We start from the raw sequence: 19268 nt of genomic DNA, 5'->3' as shown, positions 1-19268 counted from the left end.
GTGGTGCTGAGGATCGAAACTGGTGCCTCATACATTCCAGGCAAGTGCTCTACCACTGAGCCACAATCCCAACCTTGGAAAATTCTTTAACTTTAAAGGAAGGAAGATTATAACAGTACCTGAATCGTCATTAAGATGAAATAAGTTAGTGCATGTGAAAATTTGGCATGATGTGCTAAATTCTCAACGAATGACAGATCTTATTTGGGGTCACCTGTTGGAGCTGTGGAGTAGATGGATAATACTATTGGGAAAAAGAGAAGAGGTGAAAGGAAAGGGAGGATGTTCAGGACTCAGAAGAGAACCTTAGAGACTCTTGACTGTCAGCATAGGCCAGAGGCTCCAAGGCCACCTCCTTCCCAAAGAGCTCTAAGGGGGCCTACTGACGCCTGGTAAATCTAAGGCTCAGACCAGGGAAAGAAAAAAGAGAAGAGGAAGACAAAAAAGAGAGGAAGTGAGGAACAGAAGACCCAGAGTAAGGGCAGTGATAGAAGGTGGAACGCAGAGAGTGGAACCAAAATCACTGAAACACATTCCAGCAGCCAAAACACCTGTTTTTTTTTTTTTTTTTTCTGTTTTTGTTTTTGTTTTTTTTTTTTTGCAGTGCTATAAATTGAACCCAGGAATGATCTGCCCTTTTTATTTTCTTATTTTGAGATAGGGCCTTGCTAAGTTGCTAAGGCTGGCCTCAAACTTGCCATCCTCCTATCTGGACCTACTGAATACCTGGAATTACAGGCATGCACCACCATGCCTGGACGAAAACCAAAATTTTAAAAACCAATCACTTTTTACTTTTCTTAAACTTTGTGAGGGAAATCTATAGATAATAGTCATGTTTTCTAAAATTCCTTTTCTATGTCCACCTCTCTCTCCCTCCTGAAAATATACTCATGCCTGCCTACCTTTCTCTTCCACCCATCCTCCTTTTCTCTCTTTACCAAAAACAAACAAACAAACAAACGAACAAGTTAACTACAGAATTTCCTACCAACCCAGTCTGTTCACCTTTGTCCTTTTCCTCCCTCCTCCCTTTCCCTCCAATTATGAATCACAAAAGCCCCCAAAGATGGTGAAAAAGCAAACCCAGACTCCTCTTTATGGGTCTGTTGGAGAGAAAAAGCTAGGAAAACTTTGAGAGTAACAATTTCTCTCCTGTCACAGGTGTCTCTTCTCACCTGCAAACCATAATTAAAAAAAAAAAAATGAGCGGGCCCAGTGGTTCATTCCTGTAATCCCAGAGACTCAGGTGGCTGTAGACAGAGGTTTGCAAGTTCAAAAACCAGCCTGGGCAACATAGGCCCTAAGCATCTTATCAAAACCCTGTCTCAAAAGAAAGAATAAATGAACTGGGGATGTAACTTAGTGATGAAGCACTCCTGGGTTCAATACTAGTAACTAGTAAGAGCCTCCAAAATAAGATAAAATAAAAAAGAGATGAGAAAGAAAAAATGTCCCAGTGGCACGTACTATTTGGAGGTAACCCCAGGACCTTGAATGCAGAGCCTGTGCCTCCTCCCTCCAGTTATGGACCCCTCTTTCTGATGCATGGAAGGGGAGTCCCAGCCCTACCTGTCTATGCTGATGGCACAGAGGTTCAGGATGCTGGCTGTACACATCATGACATCCAGGGTAACAAAAACGTCACAGCAAATGCGGTTGAAATGCCAAACTCCACCTGTTACCTGGGTGTCATAAACAAAAAGGATGTTAGTATTTCCCAGTTTAAGGAACAACCACCCAACCAATTTTCCTGCCTCCCTTGTGCTGTTCAGCACAGATACCCACACGCCCTCCCTGCTCTCTGTGGTTGGTACCATTGTTACCATAGGGCAGACAGGTGCCAAGGGAGTGCCAGGTTGTCCAAGACTGGTTGCTAAAGAAGGGACAAATTCACAGAACGTTAGGATATAATTCTGAAAGTGATCTTCGAAATAAATTAGTGCAGTGTTCCTCAGGGTGGTTCACAGTGAGTTACTCATTAAAGATGTGGATTTCTGAATTCTCCATAGATCTAGTGAGTCAACGTCTATGGTTCTGGGGCCTGTGAATCTTCATTGTTAAATAAACACTCTTAGACAAACCAAGGTTTGAGAATCACTGATCTAGCTCAAAAACAGGAACACTCCTGGTGGTTAAACAATATGCCCAGAGATGCTCATCAGCCCAGAGAAGCATAGATGGTAGTAACCAAAGACGTTGGGTGACTGCCCAATGTGTGTATTAAGCCAATACTGCCCCCTCTGAGCTCTCCACCTGGTAGAGAGCTCACCATGTCCCCAGGAAAAGAGTTAAGAACACATTTTTCATAACACCTAACTCCAAAGCAAAATCTTTGTGGCTTCGGGTTTTAAATCTTGGAAGCACCCTAAAACAACATCCATGAGAACCTATGTAAAATAAGTCTATACCGCTATGGCTGCCTTTGACCCCACTGCCACATCCCAGTCACCAAGAGGTGGGGGAAAAAGTTGGTCCAGGGAATTGGAAGGGAGCATGGAATCTCTCTATTCCTCTTGGAATAAGCAAGGTTGACTCTGACCTCATGCCTTTACATGTGTTCCAAACTCCATCACCTTGTCTTCATACTTAGAAAAAGTCAGGAATTTAGTAATATAATTTACATTCTAAAACATTTCTATCTTAATGTTTAGACTTTTACATAACCTCATTGAACCAGGAAAATGTGCCAGGAAGATTGTCACTTTCTAAATGTCCATCCACTGCCATTCATGGGCCTTGAGGCTTTGGGCATTTGCCATCTTCCTGCCTCTGGGCTGCCACTTGGGGACCGTGTTCTCAAGGAGAGAGGCACGGTGCCTCTGGCTGGCCGTGTGTTCATGATGCCCTTCCTAAGCATATCACATGGCTTTTTAAAAGGAAGGATGAGTGAAAAATAGGCATGGTGGCCTCTGAGGTGACTTCTCAAGAAAAAGATAGTGACTAAATGTGCCCAACGATGGTGCTGTTCTGCTCAGTGTTTCTCTTTAAGACTCTTCAGATATGACCAGTTCTCTTTACTGTTCATTTCTGTTTTATCCCACTAAAACAGAACCTGAAAGAAAGTCTGAAAGAACCTGAAAGTCTGTCTATCCTTCTCCTTCCTCACAACTTCTTCCTTTTGGATTCCTTTCCTTTTAGGCCTCCCATTTTCTCTATATTTGGTCATCTCCAGACTATTTTGAGAAACGCTGACCAAAGGGTTTTAGTTTAAAAGCAACAATGGAAAGTTAAATGCATGGTGAAGTCATCATTTTTGTTCACTTTGGTTCTGGATTTACTGTCTTTTAGTTCAGCTATTTTACTTTATATAAATAAAGTCCTAATATGAATTGATAGGAATTCTGAGAATGAAAACCTTTTTAGAAAGGGAGATGGAAAGATTCTGATCTAAAGAGTCATAATCATACAATGATTTAAGTGAGAGAGAATGAAGGATGGCTTTGCTCATCGCAAGGAACAGTTGCACACTATAAAAACCACTCCTCAAAGTTGAATTTTATATCCTAAATTTCATTTCAACATGTCTACTATGAAACTTAGGTCTTAAATTGGTCTTAAAATTCCTTTTTTATTTTTTGCATAATTATGAGTGAGTGTGTGTTGGGGGTAGTGTTGGTGAGAGAGGATAGTTAGGACAACAGCCAACCCCAGAACTTACTGGGTGCTCATTCATTTACTTGTGTGTTAATAAAACAAGTACCAGTAAACCTCCTAATTTTTATTCTGTAGAAGGAGGGAACATTATATATGTTAAGAAGTTTTACAAAATGCATTACAGGGTCTGTCCTTGAAGAACTTCCAAGATAACTGGGGAAGCAAGGCATTCTGGAATACAGTAACTATAGATCAGCATGAAAGCCTAATATTGTTAATACAAACTTACATTTATTGAAAATTTACTCTACATGAGTCATTCATCCACATGACCCATTCCAGGAATTTCTGTAACTGAAACTTCAGATTTTGAAAACTGAATTTGTTTTTTTACTGCATATGCTCTTCGCGCTTTTTGAAGAATGTCTAATTTGATTGGAGATTAAATGACTGTTACTTAACCATCTCCATAGTAGCAGGGACATTTACTTGTTCACAGCTGCTTGCCCGGCTCCTAGAGTGGGGCTCAGGCCTGGCAATATATTCTGGAGGATCAAATGGTTTCCTGACATACTGTGAATTCATTCTAAAAGCTAACTTTTACTGAATGCTTACTAAGCACCTGGTGTTCTGTTAAGCACTTTACATACATGGCCTCTAGTGCTGATTATAATTCCATGAAAGAGGACCATGAAACTGAAAGTCTCTGAAAAAGCCACATCTATCTTAAATATCCTGCAAACTAAACTTGGCTGAGTAGGACATTGTAATTGTGGAGAGATGAAATGTTGCAGGTCAAAGTCACATTATCTTGGACTATCTTAGACCCTTTAGAAAAACAGCCATTTATTTTCAACCTCTGTAACTGACCTAACATTCTTGTGACTCTTAGGTAAGTCTCTTGGAATATGTTGCTCACCTTAGCTGACCTCTAGTCTCCATCAGCCATAAAACTAAAAAGTGCTAACATCTGAAACCTATAGGAGAAATTTTCCCATTTTGTTGTAGTCCACCTAATGATGCCCCCATCAATGTTTTTATTGAATGTATTGATTTGTGACCTTCTTCATTCTGTGGCTATAAAACTCATATAACTTCTTTCACAGCAGACTGTGACACTTATGGTAACTCGAATCCATGTTCCCCAGGATATGGTCACTCATTTTGCTCAGAATAAACTATTTTCTTATTCTTTTAAAGCAGAGTTGTTATTTTACTTGGATTGGACTATTATTACCTTCATCACAGAGAAAGAAACTAAGCTTAGAGAGTTTAAGCCCAAGGTTGTAAGGCTAGTAGAGACAAATAGGGCATTGGAATGTAGATAGTTAGTACTTGCTATAGGGAGGTATCAAGCCCTGGCAGGCAGCTGTTGGAAAAGAGATGGAAGTAGGTAGACACCAGAGGAAAGGAAAAAATCAAGTGCTCCTCAGGGATTCCTGTGTGACAGACTGTATCATCTCCTTTCTAGAAAATGAGATGCTTTCCTGATTGTCTTTATTCCAGGGTTATAAAAAACAATGTGAAAGACAATGGTGGCTGCTGCCTTTGGGGGCTAGGTGAAGGGACACTCACCACAGGTGAGTGAAACCCTCTTAGAGGTCAAGGCTCCCAAACTGTCCTCTGGCTTGCAGGCCTCCACCAGAATGCACCTGCATGCTGGCTAGTCCTCTTTTCCTGTCTCCAGAATATGCTATCAAAATTCTCATTCTCTCCTTGATCTCAGCTGAGTGCCAAGAAGAAAACAACCTGATTAGCTGATTAAAGTAATTCCCACTAAGGTGCCATCACTTAGCCTTCCCTGGAGCTTACTCATTAAAATGAGCCTCTAATTGGTGGGCTTGTAATAGAAATATATATTTTACTGTAGTTCTCCATACCATGTAAATAATAGTAAGGCATCAACAAAGAGCAGCAGAATGCCAAGAACATGCCAAGAAACCCTCACACGTTATCTCATAGCAACCCAGTGAGGTCAATGTGACTTCTAATTTATAGACAAATGGAGATATACAGAGGTTACTTGCCTCAGAACACAACTAGTAAAAGGAACTGGAATTTACTCCCTTAATATCAGCTATGATTCTCTTCTGCTTCCCAAAGGTCAGTATTTTGGCACATTATTTCTGAGAAGTGTAAAATTTAACTCCATTGAAATGTCACAGGAGGGAAAAGAGATGACATTTGTCCATCCACTTCTCATATACTCACTATTTATTGAGTCCCATTGTATATACTGGATGCTTGGTTGGGGCAAATGTATTGAAATGAATTAAACCTTCTTTTGTTCCCAGAGCCTCAGAAGATAATGTGTGTGTGTTAGGAGGAGTAATGTTTGAGTGGGTGTGGGGAATGGAGGGCCTAGAAGATACATACTAAGAAAATAATTATGATGTAATGTGCTAAGTACTAACAGTGAGATAAGTACAAAGTGTTGGGAGATCATGAAAGGTAAAGTGACTTTTAAGTTTAAAGCAGAAAAAAAGTAAAAAAAAAAATCTGATTGATTTAAGTAAGGCTCTTTAGAGACATAATACTTTCTCCTAAATTCTAATGAATAACTCACTTCAGAATTATAGGCAGCCAGGTGGTGTACTCTTACTTGCTAATGAATCTAACTAACTCCCTTTGGCAATACAGAAGGTGGGAGTGAGCAAGCATAGTCCTCAGGTACTGAAGTTGGCTATTGATTTTCCACAGACACAGCCTAAGGCAGCATTTCCCAAATTTACTGATTATAAGGCAGCATTTCCCAAATCACCCAAGGCTCTTGTTAAACAAATGATTGTCAGACCCCACTCCAAATAATAAGTCCCTCAAGTGATTCTTACTACCTGGAAGGTTTGGGAAACATTGGTCTGGGGGGGGCATAACATTATCTTCAGAATGATGTCTTTAAAACAGGGCTAATTAAGCATTCTTTATGCTATACACCTCTTTGGCTTTATGGGTCTCCTCACAGGAATGTTTTCTAATGCACAGAGTAAAACATACAATGGATCACAAAGGATATCAATGTATTGAAATATAATTACCAAACAAATGTGCTTTTTAAAATAATTCACTAAATAACCAGATCTAGTAGCAGACCCCAAATTACTCTAATTTCAAAGTAATAATGAATCTAAATGATATTTCAAGAGGTCTGCAACAACCATATTGTGATTTGAAAATAGAAATATCTGTGATTTCTACTGGTGACATTAAGGATTTCTTCTGCTAGGGGTTGATGCCTACACTTATAATCGAAGGAAGTGCTCAATTTCAGCGTAGTGAGAATAAAGAAGTAATTCAAGTGGATGAAATCATCAGGTTAAGAATTCCTTTTCTAAAGGAATGGAATTTGTTGTTTTAGGGAGCTAACCAAGGGCAAAAGAAGCAATTGCTTCTCTAATCTCTTCATTTTTTTTCAGAAGAATCTCCTCCTCCTCTTCCTCCTTCTTCCTATTATTATTATTTTGAAAGGGGGAAGGATTTGCTGCAGGACAAAATGGGGTAATAAATAAAGATTTTTCACATTTTTTTTGGATTTCAGTTCCTCATCTATGTAATGGGGTTTTATAGGTTAGTGGTTCCCAAATGTTGTTTTGGGGGATGACAATCTGGCTGTACAAATCACTTGGACTGGGACTGGGGCTTATTACGATTCCAACAGAATTCTGGGGCCACCCTGGACACCCTTGTGTGGTAGACCTTGGGTAGACCCAACAGTCTATATTTTGAACAATCTGCTCCCTCTGTAGCAAAGGGGAATCCTTTGCTACATCCCCAGAGAAACCCTGTCACTAGGATGTGGCCAGCAATTTCTTGTTGTTGAGTCACACTTTAGAAAGGCTGATAGAATAATCTGTAAGCTTTTCCAGCTTTAATTGTTTGACTTTAATCAAAATCCAGAGTTTGGTGAAGAGTTTGTGAGAATCTTATTTTTTGTTTTCTAGTGGGAGGTCTTCAAGAGCTCTCTCCTCCCTCTCTCTCTCTCTCTCTCTCTCTCTCCCTCTCTCCCTCTCTCTCTCTGTTTAACTATGGTAAAACTCTCCATTTAAAAAGAGTTTGTTATCTTTAATAGTATCATTAGTAAATGTTCCAAAGACTCCTCTTTCTCTAAACATGGCTGTTCTTGCCTGTCATCTCTGTCTGACCTTGATCACTTTTTCTATAGTGTGTTTCCCTGACTGAATCCACCCTCTTCTATTTTGTTTGTGTACATTTCTTATTCCTAAGTCTTTTCTCCTCTCCATATTGAGTCCCACTCATTGTACACTGAACCACATCCTCAGCCCTTTTTATTTTTTATTTTGAGACAGGGTCCTGCTAAGTTGCTTAGTGCCTCACAAAGTGCTCAGGCTGGCCTTGAACTTGTGATTCTGCTGCCCCAGCCTCCTGAGCTGCTGGGATTATAGGCATTGTGCCACTGTGCCTGACCAGAAACAGAAAATATTCTAAGTTCAAAATGTATTTAATACAGCCAACCTGACAAATATCATAACTTGGCTATACAATACCCTGTGGGGTAGCAGGATGGGTGGCTGACTGGGTGCTGGGGCTTGCTGATAACTGCCCCCCCCAGCCTCACATGGGAGTACTGTACCCTCCATGGCTACACTGGGAAAAGATCAGAAGTCAAAAATTAAAGTACAGTTTCTACTATATGTGTATTGCTTTCACACTGTCATAAAGTTGAAAAATTCTAAGTTGAACCATTGTAAGTTGGGGGCTGTCTGTATTTCTAATGTTCCCCTGGCTACTTATTTTTCCTTTCTGTTCTGATATAAGTGCATTAAACATCACAAAAGGTGCTTAACCAAGTGGAACAAAATGGAATGTTTGTGCTTGGAGAGGGAGCTCCAAACAGACTGCAGCCTGTAAAGCAGGAAATTAAAAACTTGAGAGGGAATCTGAGATAGAACTATTTGGTATGGCATTGAAAAAAGTATTCTAGAAAATGCTGCAAACTGAATTAAAGAGACAGCCAAGCCTCAAGACCTCTGAAATATAACCTGTGAAGTCTCCTGCTTGGTTTTTGTTCTGAACTTCTCTGCTAGACCTGAGGACAGAGAATATTGAAGTAGATCAGTGACTATCCCCTGTGAGTCCCCCATTATGTATTGCCCAATTGTGGGCACGTGTGTGACTTAGTGATGAGAACACCATCAATGACAGCTGACTATGATTCATATTCATGACAGTCTTATGCCTTCCTTTCAATAGTTACTGGATTCCACTGGGAATCCATGAAATCCTATAGTCATTGATATGATCTATAGAAGGAACACATAATCTATGCTAAACTGATTCTTCTAACTGGTGGTTAGTTCAGAAAAAAATCATATGCCATCATATGTACTCCCATCAGAGTACATCTTCACATTTCTACTAGAAATTCTGGGGTATGTATTTGCTCTCTTGCTGTGAATAGTGTGGTATGTATGTGAGGTCTATGGCTTAACCTTTGCCTATAGATAAAGTCAATATATGCATGAAGGCAGAACAGGGAGAATTATAGAGAAATGGAATTGGAACCCTGATCAACTCTGCCTGTAGCTCACCCTATCACAGGACTTTTAAAGTTCCTGAGTGAAAGCCAACTCATTGTTTGTAATTTAAGCCAATTGAATTGTGCTTTCTTTTACTTACAATTGTGTCTATGCTGAGTTGTTTATAGAGTACATCTTTTGGTTAACAAAGTACTTTCTCTATTAAAGATAGTTGAGGCTAACATCAGTCCAACACAAGAAGTATTGTTGTTGTCTATTTTATTCACTGAATTTCATGTGGTCTAAATCTCAGTTCTGAGTTGTTCTTGTAAAATGACTCTGTATTGGAATGACATTCATCCCAGTGAATTCCTACAGCTGTGATGTTATGTGGAAATGTATTGCTGACTTCCCAGTAATTACCCACCTCCATCTTTTCTTTTTTAATAAAATCTGAATTAAATCTGAACTTTGACATTTTCTTTTCTAGCCTCCTTTGTTGGTAAAGGTGGCTTCACGATTCAGTACTGGTCAGTTAGACTTACATGAAGACTTTGGGGAGTGCTTCAAATTGAGAGAGAACCCTTTTTCTCTCACTCTCTGCTGTGTCCATCCATCCTATTTTTGGATACTGCCATGATCTGAGGGCTTTGGTCATCCTGGGGGAGGATGAAGTGGTAGGCCAGCTTGCCAAGAATGGTGAAGAGGGTGGACAGAAGAGTATGGTCATGATGACACTATAGGGAAGCTATATTGACACCAATGACCCTTTTGTTCCAGATTCTAGTATTTGAGAAAAGTAACCCTGCTCCTTGTTTAAATAACAGCTAGTCAAGTATTCCAATATTTACAGTCAAAACATTTCTACCTCATACATAGCAGTGTCTGGCAAAATGAGCCATTTTCCTTCAGAGAAAATGAATGTGTTCAAATTAGAGAACATAAGACTATGACCTTGGTGAATTATTTGTCGCCCAAATGGTGTTCTTCTCATGTGTGTCCTATCTTCCTGGCTGTCTTCAAATCCACAGAAATCTTTGTGGCCAACACTACACCCTTTCTACCATTCCTAGTAATAAACAAGGAATTACTAGAGCAGTTCCTCAAAGTACACCATCATTATTTTAAATTACTAAGAGTAACATGGTCCTTAAAGGGCTCTTATTTTATTAAGGTACCTCTTCTGCTTCCAAGGAAAGAAAGGAAAATATTTAAGATGAAGGAAAGCATAAATTGGTTAAGATAGGGCTACCTGGTCCTTGGAACTGGAAACTTCTAATATCTCGACCAATTGTCCACTAATGATATCTGCTTTAAGTCTTATCTTTAATCAAGACAGATCCTTAGTTGAATTTTGGAGAAAGTGATGTGGAGATATTGACTAGGGTCTTGAAGAAAGTTGGTTAAGGCCAAAAAGAGACCTCCAAAACCCATTTTCCAGTAGAAAGATCTCTAATTTCCAAGGCTCTCTCTCTCTCTCTCTCTCTCTCTCTCTCTCTCTTTTGTTTTTTAATGAATATAGATTTCTGTAACCAGGCTCTTGGTTACTGAACACCTACACCACATGAACTTTTTTTTTTTTTTTTTGGTGGAGGACAGAGAGGGGAGAACCAAGAGTTTTGCTCTTGGGAGAAAACCCATAGACATTACTACAGAGATCTCATTAAGACCTTTGGCGAGATTGCATGGGTTCTCTATAAACTCAATTGCTTTTCTGGGCTCAGCAGTAGAATGTGGACATCATCTCTATTGGCAGGTATGGTTGGAAGGGGAGGTCATGGGTTTCCAGTGTGGAAAATTCACAATGACCATCTTCTAAGCCAGCATCTCCTGGGGTTTCCCATATAGTCCATTCACAGTCCTGGAGCAATCACAAATAGATAATCAAAGTGTGCTTCCGAGTGGCTTTGTTATCAACACCAAAAACTAGTTTTTATTTCAGAGGGAATGGAAATGATCACTGGAGTGAAGATCCTTTGCCTGCATTTCTTTCCGACATTTATCTTTCTGGCCAACTAAAGAATCTTTATAATGTATAGAGACAGACGGAAATATTTTAGGGTGACAGTGGAGGTACTGTGAAACACTGACCAGTCCAGGCTGTATTATAGGATGGTAGTACCTAAAATGCCTCTCTCTCTCTTTTTTTCTTTCAGTATTGGGGATTGCTCTACCACTGAGCTACATCCCCAGCCCTATTTATTTTTTTATTTTGAGATAGTGTCTTGCTGAGTTGCCAAACTGACCTTCAATTTGTGATCTTTCTATCTCATATTCCTACATTGCTGGGCTTGTAGGTATATGCCACTGCGTCTGGTTAGTGCCTCACTCTTGAACAGAAATACTGCATGCTAACCCCTTTCTCATTATTATTGGATATAAAAAAGTAAATACTTTGCTGCCCCCCCACTAAACTGGCCTGTAACAATGAATATAGATGCAGATGGTATAAGAAGGAATTGCCCATATAATACATACTATCAGAGCAGATTCATTTAGTCACTCATATCAAATATTTATTTAGCACATGTTATGTGTCAGGTAGTATGTTTGGACTACAGGAAAAGAAGAACAAAGACATAGCCTCTGACTTCAAAGATGATTCAGCCTACTTGAGATGACAGAAAACTCAAGATAATTACAAGATCTTTCACCATCTGAATTATCCTAACTGGGAGGAATAAATAACATTTTCCCTCAATTTTCCCCATAGCTTTTAGATCTATTCTAATCAACCTATTTATTTTTCTTCTTTTCGGTTTCCTTTCTGTATTTTCTTTCTTTCTTTTTTTAATGCACCCCCTTGAGATCATAAGTCTAATTTTAGTTCCCAGTCATTCTTTAATATGGGTACTAGCATAGCAGTCTGTTCAAAGCTTTTGCTCTCCCATGATATGTCATACTTAATTAACTGTCACCTTCACTATTAATATTACCTGAAATATTAATTTGATGAATCTTAATTTCTCTTAATCATAGCATCATTTTGATCCTTCGTTGGATATCTCTTTGGAATGACACACAGTACAGAGGAGAAATATTAATAGCATATTAAGGTGTTTTAAAAAAATCCCCTCTTTAGTAATTGCATGTTTTCCTGGTAAGAATATCTGTTTCTTGAACAGTTGTAGGTACCTGATTTCTTGCTAGAAAATGGATGTTTTGTCTTGATCACCTCCTGACTCTATTTTGCACCTTTAAATGAAAATACTTTCAAATTTAAGAAATGTTTCTCCGCAGAAGAATTCTCCAGGGTCTGTTGCATTCTCTGAGTGGGGAAGATTCCTCACTATTAATGGAGGCATGGAAAACAAATTAGCAGGCTTAGCCTGTTCATTCGGTAGCAGAATCTATGGAGTTAGTACCCAGAAGAAAGAGCCAAGAACTGAACCAACCAGAGAAATCTGATCTATTTGCAGACCATTCTATTTTTTCTCTCATTCATTAATGCTTTTTCCTTCTTGCCCTGTATTGCTCCTTCACACCCTCACTCCCATAAATGTTGAACCTAGATGAAGATGCACATCAGACTGCCTTCCCTAGCTCCTCACATCTCTGAGATATGACTGGCATGGAAGAGTTCCATCACTTAAGTCCAGTCATCTGGATATGGGACACACAGAAATTGAATCATTCCCAATTCCCTGGTGCTGATGTGGATGGATGGTGGCCACCCTCAAGAACTTCAATTCTTTCATTAAAGGGAAAACAAGAGCTCTCCCTCCTTTCCCAGTTCCTTGACAAATACAGGGAGAATCTGAGCCCTAAAACCCAGGTGCTCAGGAAAGAGAGACGAGTACAGTTATTACCAGCAACACAGCCTGGAGCCTACTCACCTCCAGGTATACCACCCAGGGCATCACCAAGGTGGCCACCAGCAAATCTGCCACAGCCAGGCTCACCACCAGGTAGTTGGTGGTGGTCTTCAGGGCTCGCTCCTTCAGGACAGCCACACACACCAGGCCGTTGCCAAAGACGATGACTAAGATGAGTATGCAGTAGGACAGGGCATAGTAGGCATGTGGGTGGGCCTGGTTGGCACCTGTGGAGTTTTCTGCCACACAGGTGGAATTGATGTAGCCGCTTAAGTGACTCAGAGGCGCCATAGTCCAGAAGGAAGGGTGTGTGACCCCAAAGAATTTCTGAGAGGAGACAGAAAACAATGTCAGTAAAATCAGACTCTTTGAAACTTGGATGCTTGGATATGTTTTAAAATTTGTTGTGTCAACAAATATTTATCAAGTCCACCTTGTATACCAGCCACTGTTGTAAGAACAGGAGTTCCAGCAATGAATGAGACAGACAAAAATTCCTCTCCTCATGAGGTCTCTATTCAGAATAAGAAGGTAGATAAAAGACGTGTTATGTTCAATGATGATATGTATTTTGGTGAAAAAATCAGAGAAGGGAGTAAAAAGTGGGTGAGGAGTATGTGAGTGGGTGTCTGACAACAATTTTCAAATAATGTAATCAGGAAGCCCTCATGGAAATATTGGCAATTGAGTCAATACCTGGAAGAAGGGAGCAGACCAGGTATCTGGTGGAAGAATGATCCAAACAGCAGAGATACAGGAAGATCTGCTGGCTGAAGCCATGTGAGGCTGTGGTAGAGTGGAAGGGTATGCAGTTGAAAGGTTGGACAGGGCCATTGAAAGAACCATGCTTGGACTCAGTGAGATGGGAAGCCATGGAAGGATTAGAATCATAGCTCTGCTGTTTCCTAGCTCTGGGACGTTGGGCATGTTTCTTCACCTCTCTGAGCTCCAGTTTCCTCCTCTATAAAAATGGAACCTGTCACATAGGGTTTTGTGAGGATTAAATGAACTGTTAGGTATGGAAGACTTTAAAAGCTATGCCTGGCACACAGAACACTATGCAAATGCTATATTCACTAGTTCCCCTTATCAGCCTGTTTCTCTCGGTTTCCTTCCCTCCTCCCAACCTCTGTAGCTGCACTTACCTTTTCTGTGCCTCCCCCGGTCTTCACTTTTCTTTTCTCCAGGTCTCTCTCTTACACCTTACATAGGGGCATGGAGGGTTTGGGAGGCTAGTATGTGGAAGAAAATCTCCATTGTTGGGGAAGAGTAAAGTGTTTTTTACATATAGGAAAAACCCATGAATGGAATTTTATTTGAAATTTACTGGTTTTAAAGGATTGGTTACTAACTAAAAATATTCAAGCCCAGTGAAGTTCTCCCTTCTGAATTTCACTGAATTTCACATTCATGGGCCAGTGACCCACCAGTTTTCAACTTATAACCTAGTCTAATGCCTTTGCTCTTCAAACAGGGAAATTGAGACCCAGGGAAACTAAGTGTTTTAAATCCAATAGCTTATTAGTGGCAAAACTAGCATCTAGGTCTTGTAGTTCTTTCAGTATCCTCCTCTGGCATCTGAAAGCAATAGCAGCTATCATGCCACCATTCCACTGGGAAGAATCGACCATCAAACTGTGGAGATTTAGGACATAGAGTGGGACAAGTATAGGAGTCAAGCAGCTGCACCAGTGATACCAGTCTGTAGGACCCAGTCCTGAAGAAAGCACTCTGGCCTCTCAAAGCCATGTTTGCAGGTGTCTGGGGTCACAAAATTCACCATTCCTAAGGAAAATGCTTGTGCGTCAAGGACAGTTGTGCACTGAAGTCACATGCCAGGAGAAGACATGAACTCTGTGCCTTACAGTATGACCCTTAAACCAGAGAAGAGTGACTCCTTCCCCAGGATCTGTGCTTTAGTCTGAAGTCTATGTACCCTCAATATCCATCTTTTGAAATCTTAACCCCCGAAGTGATGGTGTTAGGAGGTGGGACCTTTGGGAAGGCCTTTGGAACTAGTACTCATATAAAAGAGATCCTAGGGAGCTAGCTAGCCCTTCCCAGCATGTGAGGACATAGTAAGAAGATAGGTGTCTATGAACCAGACACCAATTCTGCTGACACTATGACTTTGGACTTTTTAACTTCCAGAAATTTGAGAAATATAATTCTGTTACTTAAAAGTTATCCAGTCTATGGTATTTTATAAGAAGTCTGAATGAACTAAGATACTCTCTTCTGGCCATATCCTCCTGACAGCACCTAGAAGCACGTTCACTAAGAGTCCATGCTCCCACTTAGACCACATTCCTGGTGTCAAGATCACAGAATTCCCTGCTCAATTGCTTAAAGCCTGTTTCCAGGGACTCACAGGCCTCATTCTGGATCTGTCACCCTGAGGTTATATAGTGATGTGTATGTTTGGGCTCCTGGGCTCAAGCAGTGACTCTCTGTTATAACTCAAATAAATAGCTTCAGTGCAGCTCAGGTGGGGAGAGAGGTGAACAGAGTCCCTTGGTGGGGTGGGGAATATTCTATTTTTAGTGGAATTCCTAGGGGCCCATGGATCCTAAACTTAAGCCTAGTATCCTAGGTTGTTACAAATTTCTATTTGTCAAGGTGGGAGGATAAAATTTTCATTCACTGGTATTGGTGCATATGGGCCCCCATGGGAACTCTTGATTCACATCCTAGTAGAAGTAGAGGCTGGCTTGGTGGCTAGGATTTGCTTGAAACCTCAGTATTGGCAGCTTTCCTTGAATTAAGTGATTGGCTTAATCATGGCCATCATTCTGTACCTTGTTTTGAAACATTTCAGCCTGGAATGTGAAAATGTTAAAATGAACAAACGATTGGAAAGGGATGACCAACTTGGAATGAATTCAGAGAATTGTTTTTAAAAATGTTCTTTATTTTGGCATATTGTTTCCAGTCAACATATCTTAAACATAATAATAATTTTTGATAATAATTTTCTTATTCGGAGAAGGGCAGCCTCTACCCTGGAGATAGCATTGTCACTGCCAAGAACTTTTGTAAAAATACAATGCTTTCTGATTGTTCAAAGATACTTTCACTTTTGAGGCAGGCTTAGGCTACCTTTCATAGCTGGGCTCCCTGGGAAGGCTTGGGCAGAATCACTCTTTCCTGGAGTTGATAGCTGGCTAATGATATCTTAGACTCATCTTACCTAAGAGAAAATCATGAAACCTTGGAATGTTTATTACCATCCCCTGGATTTTTTACTCTGTCAAGAGGTTTGACAGCTACTTAAAATAATACATCCAAGGGTCAATGGTTTATTATCAGAAGGGAAGTCCTCAATTCTGAAAATCAATTCTGAGTCTGATGTTGGAATCACGATTGTGTGGATTTCTGATTTATTTATTTTTTTCACATTGTACTGTCTCAAGTCTTAGATTCCTTATAGCAGCAGGTGGGTAAGCCGTGGCTGTCCAGGCAGTGCCTGATGAGTTGTGGGTGAGGGAGATGAAAGCAGAGATGAGTGAGATGCTAGAATGCTCCCTACCTCTCAGCTAATTATTTCAACATTTTTTTCTCCTTAGATTTTTCTTTTAAACCAGAGTTGCTTATATAACACAGAGCTGGGCTGAGCTTTTTTTTTTTTTTTTTTCTTTCTTTCTTTCTGATAAACATGCTAATAGAGTAAACTGGTCTCAGGTAGGAAGAAGCTGAGAACCTAAAGAAGTCATTAACTCGATAATCACTCTCTAAGAATTCATAATGATAGACTGTTTTCTTCATTAGCAAAAAGAGAATAAATTATCCTTACTTCACAGGGTAATGGTGAACATTAAGATTAAATTATATGTAAAACCTTAGCAATACTGAAAATTTATACTGGGTATTTCTTTATTGTGGGGTTGTCCTGTTCATGGTGGAATGTTTGGCAGCATCCCTGACATCTATCCACCAGATACCAACAGCATTTTTCTCTCCCCAAGCTGTGACAACCAGAAACATTCCCAGACATTGTCTCTTGGTGGGGAGAGTAAATTTGCTTTAGAATCACTTCTCCAGCATAAGGTTTGGTACACAGCACTTGAAATATGGTAGCTTTTATTGTTCACAGGAAAAGTGTGAATAGGTGAACGGGTCAAATAAACCACAATTGCAGACAGTCTAATGGACTTGGAAATTAGCAGATTTCTGATGACCTCAGCAAAGAACTTAAAAGTGAAGCATGAATGGGTAGTGAGAATGTGGAGAAGGCAAGGACTAAATGATTACTGCTGGCCTTACCAATTTAAGATTCATTATATATAACCTTACTTACAAATTTTAAGTGTCTTTTAAATTTTCTACTAAGTATTGATTTATCTTGTTTTTTTATTTATTTTTAAGTGTGTCCAATTATCTCTTAGAATGAGTACATCATCTAGTTTAAGAAACAGAGAGACAGAGGGATCAGGTCCCCATCAGCTATGACATATGTCCTGTTCTGATGATATTTAGTCCCTCAATACTGAGTGAAAGTCTGCCTAAAAAATTGGTATGGCACCTCCAGGGTACCTAGAAACTCATTAAGATTTATAGGGCTTTAATTATTTGTTCTTTTTTAAAGGTTATGAATTAAGCAAAAACCTAGAACAATGGAACCCAAAGCTCCAGGAGTCCTCAACCTCCTTCTGAAGGCAATCACTTCTGGGAGCTACCTATGTGTGCCAGATACCGGTACTTCACATGTATCATCTCATTTTAATGTTTATAGCAGCCCTAAAGGAGGGTATCGATATCCTTCTTTTGTGCTTTAAGAAACAGAGAGAGGTTTAGTAACTTTCTCAAGATGCAATAACATATAAGGGGCTGATTTGAGCCAACCTTTGATCACAGGTTTCCCTGAATCCTAGCTCACATATTTAGTATGTCTGTGCTGGTGGAAGTGGATTTTGGGAGTCATTCCAAGGTTGAGATGGGATTTCCTCATCCAGACTAAAACCTTGGTAGCAGGTTTCATAACATGTCTTTTCTCACATCACCGACCCCTGGCTGTTGCCATCTATTACCTTTTACTCAGTCACATCCTAAATACCAATCTCCATAGTTTTTTGGTTTGGGCTTCAATTCAGACTTGCTAAATTTCTTGATAAAGTTAATAATTATAATAACTAACATTTATAAGCATTATTATCTTTAAATCTTACAGGAACCAGATGAAGAAATAATTATTCCCACTTTTTGCAGATGAAGAAAGTGAGTCATGGACAGATGAGGTCATAAACCAGTAAATGATGAAGTTGATTGAACTTAAAATCTGCCTGAATCCAGAGTTCATCTTCTTACTACTCCACTAGTGGGATGAGAAGGACAAATCTGAGACAGGGACTAATTTTAAGATCTTGTTTGTTCAGAGTACTTTATGCACCTCACCTTACCAACTTCGTTAAAGTCAATGCAGGTGCATTCTGCTCATAGAGCCAGTGGGAGTTACATTGTCATTATTATTAGAGAGTTTTTAGCATTTCTATGGTACTTAATTCTTGCAAATTGCTATCTAGTTTATTTTCCTAATGAAGATTCACAAGTGCAATGAAATAAATAGCACATTTATATATTTGTGTGTATTTACATTGTTGGTAAGTATACAAAGAAAAACCATAACTGGTTGCTGAGATCCAGTAACTAAGGTAATATAATATTTTTCCTCATTAAACCTGCCCCATAAAGTTAAGCACCCTTATTTTCCTTGACAATCTCTAAAGGCTGAGCATTCTATCATTCTAATCAGAGATAAAATGAGAGAAGTCATTAGCTTAAGCAATCAATAAGCAAATGGTGACAAACAATGCATTAGAAATGAAATTTAATATTGGGCATAACCTATTTGGTATTTGCTTTAATGCATATTTCATTATAAGTAGCCTTCTCTTTGGAGACCATCAGTACTTTCCTTACTCAACATCCCTGATCACTACTAGCCATGAAGACCCTTGAAAATATTCAACTAATAAATAAATAAGTGCCTGAGTAAGAATTTTTCTCACACTGACTCTCCTATTTGGCTATAAGAGATTCCAGGGCCATGTCAAGCAGCTGTCCTGTACTCCTACCTAAGGACAGACATTTCACTGACCTGTAAAGTGCAAACTAGCATGCAGAATGAGTTTAGAATCCAAGTTACACTTTGATATTGCTGCATTCTTATTTCTGCATGCATATTTGATTAAACTAAGTGCCTTAAATGAAAAAATTGCCTAATTGCAAAAACTTCTGTTGATTCAATAAACTACAATAAGTAATGAAAGTCCCACAATTAAACAAAAATACCCTCAAAATCATATACCCTCATTGAAGAAAATATACACAATCATCTCAAGTGTTACATATCTCTATTGGGAGTAATTGGACTCTGACTTGGAAA

At 39.5% G+C, this 19268-nt stretch overlaps 1 protein-coding gene across 2 annotated transcripts in view; it reads right to left on the bottom strand.

Moving 5' to 3' along the window:
• The window catches only part of Drd3 (dopamine receptor D3), a 36050-nt gene extending 22873 nt beyond the window's left edge, over positions 1 to 13177 (bottom strand). For both annotated transcript variants that reach the window (XM_047565067.1, XM_047565068.1), the window contains exons 1-2: positions 12908 to 13177; positions 1573 to 1685 (exon numbers count right to left, since the gene is read on the bottom strand). In XM_047565067.1, coding sequence (XP_047421023.1) covers positions 1573 to 1685; positions 12908 to 13177 — 383 coding nt within the window. The remainder of the gene's footprint in view (positions 1 to 1572; positions 1686 to 12907) is intronic.
• Positions 13178 to 19268: the final 6091 nt, after the last annotated feature.

Source organism: Sciurus carolinensis, chromosome 9, assembly GCF_902686445.1.
Source record: "Sciurus carolinensis chromosome 9, mSciCar1.2, whole genome shotgun sequence".
Lineage (NCBI taxonomy): Eukaryota > Metazoa > Chordata > Mammalia > Rodentia > Sciuridae > Sciurus > Sciurus carolinensis.
This window is presented reverse-complemented; position numbering and strand designations above follow the sequence as displayed.